We start from the raw sequence: 6654 nt of genomic DNA, 5'->3' as shown, positions 1-6654 counted from the left end.
CTGTAGATGTTTCACATTAAAAGCCTACCAGGAAAAGAGGGAAGCTAGCTGCTGGAAGACTTTTAATATGAAACATCTGTGCGGGAAGGTTTAATAAATACTTCTCTCATTCACTGATTACATGTCCATTTAGTGAATTTCTACAGAAGTGTATTGCATTTACCAAAGAAAACAAAATTGAGTGGTAATTTGTGTGCAATTTTGACTTTTTTAATTAAATATGTCATATTTAAGATATAAATCAACTAATCACAAGAAAACTGTCTCATAATCAGAACATCAGGAGAGCAAAATTGCTATCAGAAAAACAAATTAAAAAGTAATTGAAAAATACATCATTATTATTATTGTTGCTATTGTTATTGCTGTGCATCTTTGTCTCTGTCTTTGTCTCTTTACCCCCACACCCACTCCCCTCTCTCTCTCTCTAACCCCAACTGCTTGAGGTTTTTGCCTCTTATTTTGCCTCTAAATATTTCTTTGCAGTTAACTGCTGTTATTAATTTCATAAGGATTATGGTCAAGACCTGCTCTATTTGAAAAGTGTCCTTTGGTTACGAATTGACACTATAGAAAAAAACTGAATTGAATTAGCAAATTCCTTATCAGGTCACAGAATTGAGATGAGATTATTAGGAGATCTTCTCTTGTTATTATGAGATAATAAGTCATAATTATGACAGAGAAGTTCTAATTACTTTTTGGTCATTTTTGATGAATGCAATTTGCTTCCATACATTTCTGAATTTGGAAATGGGCCAAATGGACATGGAATTCTACTGGTTGAATCATCAGTACAATTTGTAATTTTATTGAACAACATGTTTTATCATCAGTACAAACAATAAGACATTGAAGTGAAAAATAAGACTCATTAATAACCACTCTAGATGAGAGCAGTGCAGAGAGAAACAAATTCTATTGCCATGTAACTAATGATGGAGTAAAGGTAGAGGTTGAGCTTTGGAATGGAGACAAATTAATTAGTTGATTTTGGCTCAAATATGGGTCAGTTGTAAGGATCTGATACATTGGGTTATCCAGCTCCAGATTTTATTGAGTAAATTTGAATTGAGTTGTTAGATAATTTGAATTGAGTTGTTTGATAATTCTGATTACTGATAAAATGATTAATACTTGAACTGTGTGTACATGATACATCCATTAAATAAGATAATTCACCTGTTTCTTTACTGTGATTTCTGATACATAGTTTTTCTGTATTTTAGTGTTGTTTGATACATTGGTCTGATACATGAGCAGCATTATGCATCCTTTCATCTGTGTTTCAGATACGTCGTGCCCTCCTGCAGCTGCTTTTTCCAGGGAGACCCTTCCACTGGCTCCGTCACATCACCATTGCTGTGTGTCTTCTGTTTGCTGTGAACCTGCTGGTCATCCTCGTTCCCAACATTCGAGACATCTTTGGCATTACTGGTGGGATATTAGACTTAGAAGCATTATGACAGCCTGACCCAAAAGGGGGGTTTGTAAAAATAAACATAGCTCCAGTGAAATCAAAATGTACGATAAAATTCTGTTGATGGATGAGATAGATGAGAAGAACAATTATATCACATTTTAAAATAATGGGGTCACTTGTTGGCAATGATATTCTGAACTTCTTAAATCTTGCCCTGGACAAATAAAATAAGAAAAACAACTAAAACCATCACTGGAAATACTAAACTGAAATGAGCAAACCCACTCTGGAAACTTAACAAAACAAAAATTGAAAAGAAAGGGGAAAAAACAACAATAATAGATACAATGATAGTTACCAGATGGTCATATATAACTGATTTACACTTTTTACACCAAACATTTTCTTTTCTGTGTTAAAAAAATCAGGACAAACCTGTAAGACCAGCTATATCTTTGACTTATCTTTATCTTAAAAAAGGGTTTACTCTGAATATATGTGATCTAGATTTTAAAATACCGGGCCATGGTGACCATACAAGGACTGAGGAAGTGCATTTAACAAATCAATGATCCAGGATTTTTTATTGTGCCTCCTTTGTGTCTAGGGGCAACCACTGCTCCCAGTCTGATCTTTATCCTTCCTGGACTGTTCTACATCCGCATTATCCCCACCAACCAGGAGCCCATGAACTCTAGACCAAAGATCCAGGTAGGTTCCTATCAGAGAGGGAAGAGACTCAACACAGAGTTAGTAGAAGTATAACCAACCCAATGAATATCAGCCAGGAGCACAGTGGGTCTAGTGAATATGTTGATGTATCTTCTTTGGTTTTCAGGCTGCATGTTTTACAGCATTGGGTTTCATATTCATGACCATGAGCCTGACATTCATTGGGCTTGACTGGACAAGTGGAGAAAAGCGAGGTCTCGGTGGCCATTAAAGTGCAACCCCCAGAACCTACAGCAACAGCAGCCCACTATTGTGCCCCTCCTCCAGTCCTCTGGAAGATTCAACCTACTGCTGGAAGGCTCATGGCTTCTGTGGGACTGTTTTTATTAATCATTTGGACAATCTGTTTCTCCAGCATGATGAGAGAAGCCCGGTTTTGTCCTATCACCCACCCAGGTTGATATATACCACCAGGATCCCTCACAGGTGGTGTCCCTCTTTTCTACATGAGAGCTGATGAACATGTTGACCCTGGAAGCCCCTCAACCACTACAAGCTATTAACCTTAACAGAGGGTAAATGTGGTGTATAATAACAGCGATATTAAAAGCCAATTGGAGATATGTCTAAATGCAAAAAGCATGTTTAATTATCAGTAACGTTCGATGCAAAATTGATTTGATATGTGCTTGATTAAACTGCTATTCAAAGACAGACACCATCAGTGTTTATCATTACAGTCCAATTATTTCTATTCCATAAATTCTACTTCCATCTGAGAGCCATACAACATGGGGTAACCGAACAAAGGCTTCGGATAATTCACTTCAATTTAAGTATGTGTATTGTAATTCTGTAAACTAGAAGACATAGCTAGCGTCCATCAGCCAAAGTCTCACATGAAGTTTATGCAACTGTGAACAAATTAATTTGGTATTTAATTAATTTGTGAATTTATTCTGGACAGCATATGTGGATATTTAATAAAATTTTACAACAGTTGAAACCTGTCTTATTTATTTTTGGCATACAACAAAAGCTATGCTTTTTAATCACAATTTAATGTTAAAAATAAAATGCTATTGTATAGGATTAAATATGCACTAAAATAAATTTAGTTTTAACTACAATAAACAATAATTTTGAATTTAATTTTATCAGGTAGCCATGTCTGCTGGATGTGTTGGAGAGTAACTGTTTGCGACTTCAAGCCTCATATACTGGGACTGTGTTTCAGTCCATTTGTCTTGGAATCTTTTTGCCCCCCAGTGCTCCAAAAATGCTCCGTGCAGAGTCCACATGTCAAATATATGGCATATGACAGCAGACAAGAGTGGCATACTATTTGTCATTTTTCAATCACTCTGTTCTAACTTGAACAGTAGGGCAGTATTGGGCAACAAAAGGGTAAGGCTTTGAGTTTACAATAATAAGAATTTGCCCAGTTCAGTGTAATTGGTGTCTGTACCCAGGATCAATAATTGATAAGCACATCCAAAAACACCTAACACCCTAAGGGATCCCTTTTCTATCATTGAGTAAAATTACAACCCTTGACTAAGTGCAGGGTTCCCACTCCTTTTAAGAAATAATTTTCCTGGATCTTTCAATTACATTTTCCAGGAGTTGTTATTGACATTTAAGGACAGGTAAGTGTTTAGTATTTATAGGACACTCTGTATTAGCTCACTTTTGGCTGTTTTCAGCACAGCTGATTTTTCTGCAGCGATCCATAAGTAACAGTTCAAATCAAGTAGTCAAATTTATAATATTTTGCAGACCTGATTAAGGAGCTAAAATACAATTTAAGATTTCCAGGCCTTCAATTCCAATTCCAAGTGTTTCCAAGACTGGAAAACTAGTCTCTGAATTTCCAGGTTTTCCAGGATGTGTAGAAAGCCGGTGTTTTATTTCATATTATATTCAGTGTGTAACGATAATAGTACAGAACAACTGATAAACTGTACAATTAACTGTAAGAAATTTTAAGTATTTTTTTGGGGCTTACGGCCTGAACACTGAAGACTACGACAGGAAAGGGGGGGGGGGGTAAGAAGGGATACACCAGCAAAGGGCACCAGGTTGGATTCGAACCCTGGGCCACTGCTTCGATACATGGGACGCCAGCTCTACCAACTGAGCTAACCGGGCACCCCTTATGGATGTTTTTAGGTAACTTTTTATAAAAGTCTGTCTGTATTATGTTTTCTTCTTCTATTTTATTAAACCATCATAGGTTTTTTGACACACTGTTTTCTTCTCCCTGACTATTAGCTCTGGTTATTTTAACTGTGTACATTTCTAATGCAGGGTGAGGCTGTTTAGCAGAGAATGAAGGCTCTGTGAATATGTGCAGCTATGTTCAGGTTTTCAAAGTAAATAATAATCTAATCTATAACTATAAAAACTATAAAAAAACAATTTCATTTGATATAGTCAACTGTGTATATATTGTTTTGTTTTATTAAACTCCTTAAAATCAAGAAGGACTTGCAAACCCCAGGTAAGGTTTTGGTGAACCCTCATTGGAGTCCTGTGCAGGTTAGGAACCGCTAATCAATATTGGTGTAGATAATATAGATGACAGTAGGTCCACTCAATGGAGGATTACAATAAGAGCTGCACTTTAAGTAAGGCATCTTTATTTAAGCTGGTATCATATATACAAGAATACCTTGCGGGTGGAGCTGGACAACATTCAAATGCCATTCACTCAACATATTCAGTTCAAATATCATGACAACGAAGGAACTGCTACTGTGTGAAAATGGTGGAATAATTCATGTATTAAAAATTCCAAGTCAAAGATTTGATTTTAATCAAGATATCTTACCAAAACATTTCATTACTAAGCAGTTTACATTCAAAGAGAAAAGATCTGACAGCACCCTCTGCTGTCCAGTGTGATGTTTTATTTGGGTACAGACTGATCTAACCAGTGCATGGACACTCAAAGAGCACATCCAGCTATAGAAATCAGTTTGAAATGAAAAAATAATTGTCATCTTCATCCATCCACAGGTTTTGAATTAAAATTCTAAGTTAGTTCCATGGTACAAATATCTGCTTGCCTTTCCAAAGAAAAGCAAGTCTTGTATGGCAACAGAGTGTGCTGATAATGTCTTCAGTGTGAAAACTGCAGCGCTGTTTAAGTACCATTCAAGTCCATCTATGGCTCCAGGTTTTTAACAACTTCTGCCTCAGCAGGCACAGTGGAGCAAGCCGGGGCTTCCCCTTCAGCCTTCTCTGACTTTGGCAGCAAGTGCAGAGTTCTCCTGTCGAATAGCCTTGTAGTCATCCAGAATCCTCTCCAGGTTAGCCACAGTTTTGTTACCATTTTCTGTCTCAATCTGAGGACAATTTAAGATGTAAAAATTTAACTGTTCTGTACACCTCTGACTGACACAACAGACAAGTATTTCACAAAATGTTAGAATGTATGATGGTGTAACAATAATAATTGAATCAATTAAACGGTAAATCCTACCTGTTCTTCTAAATCTCGAATCTCTCTCAAGATTGTACCGGTGTCCTCAATGGTTTGGATCAACTGATTACAGTTCTATAGAGGAATGCAGGATGGAAAGATGATACATTCTCTGATAAGAGCTATAGATTAAGATGAATAGGGTTGCCCCCCTAATGCGCACTGTTGTATGTGCGGTGCTATTACTGACTACCCAGACTGGGAGCTCGAAGGACAGGGAGAGTTTGTTTACAGTATTTGTGTAGGAGCCGGGGGACCCAGAGGGGGAATACTGTCAGGGAACGGGGACAGAATGAAAACTGGGCAAGTGCACAATGGAGGCCAGCTAACAGCGGCTCCAACCAGCACTCTGACTCCATGGACAATGAAGACATAGCAGGTACAGGAGAGCCATGAAACAGGAAAGAAGCAAGTTTCTAGCGAGTTAATTTATAAGTATACATCGTATCGATAAGTCTGCCAGTATTTCTTTGTTTAGTTTGACGTTTTTTATTCTGTGTTTTGAACAACTTGTGTAATGTTAAACTCTGCTGAAATAAATGAACTAAATGTTTAGAACCATTACCACTTTTTCCAGATATCATTTAACGGCTGTTAAAATATACATATTTAAATTATTTAATTAGTATAAAGGTGCGACAACCAGTGGATTATTGGCTAGCTAACGACTAACTGTCGACTAGGAAGATCTTTAGTCGGGGACAACCCTAAAGATGAAATTGAAGAAATTTAACAGAATGATGACATACTTCATGCAGGGCAGCCAGGTACTTGTAGGATTTGCGAACGGATTCATCTTTTTTGGCATCCTACAAATGACCATAAAACAACTAGTTAGTTCAAAAACACATAAAACAGCAACATTTACTTGCGTAATAAACTGAACTTCAATTTACTCCATGAAGACAAAAAAACTGTGTTATGACATTGGCTGTATTTTGGGATCGTTGTCCTGTTGCAGAATACATTTGGGGCCAATCATACACCTCCCTGACAGTATTGCATGATGGATAAGTATCTGCCTGTATTTCTCAGCATTGAGGACACCATTAATCCTGACCAAATCTCCAAC

The 6654-nt window shown here is 37.1% G+C and overlaps 2 protein-coding genes across 2 annotated transcripts in view; one reads left to right on the top strand and one right to left on the bottom strand.

Moving 5' to 3' along the window:
* Window positions 1-3097, top strand: part of LOC118324844 (sodium-coupled neutral amino acid transporter 3-like) — a gene marked incomplete in the record, with an annotated part of 14468 nt that extends 11371 nt beyond the window's left edge. Inside the window, 3 exon segments of the mRNA XM_035657321.1 lie at window positions 1293-1437; window positions 2031-2134; window positions 2262-3097. Coding sequence (XP_035513214.1) covers window positions 1293-1437; window positions 2031-2134; window positions 2262-2366 — 354 coding nt within the window.
* Window positions 3098-4702: 1605 nt separating this feature from the next.
* The window catches only part of ccdc22 (coiled-coil domain containing 22), a gene marked incomplete in the record, with an annotated part of 16645 nt that continues 14693 nt past the window's right edge, over window positions 4703-6654 (bottom strand). Inside the window, 3 exon segments of the mRNA XM_035656314.1 lie at window positions 4703-5445; window positions 5583-5657; window positions 6332-6391. Of these exon segments, the coding sequence (XP_035512207.1) occupies window positions 5332-5445; window positions 5583-5657; window positions 6332-6391 (249 nt within the window).

This window comes from Morone saxatilis, unplaced genomic scaffold (assembly GCF_004916995.1).
Source record: "Morone saxatilis isolate NCDOM2014 unplaced genomic scaffold, NCSU_SB_2.0 Contig15, whole genome shotgun sequence".
NCBI lineage: Eukaryota > Metazoa > Chordata > Actinopteri > Moronidae > Morone > Morone saxatilis.
Note: the sequence above shows the minus strand (reverse complement) of the source record. Positions and strands in the feature narration are given on the sequence as shown.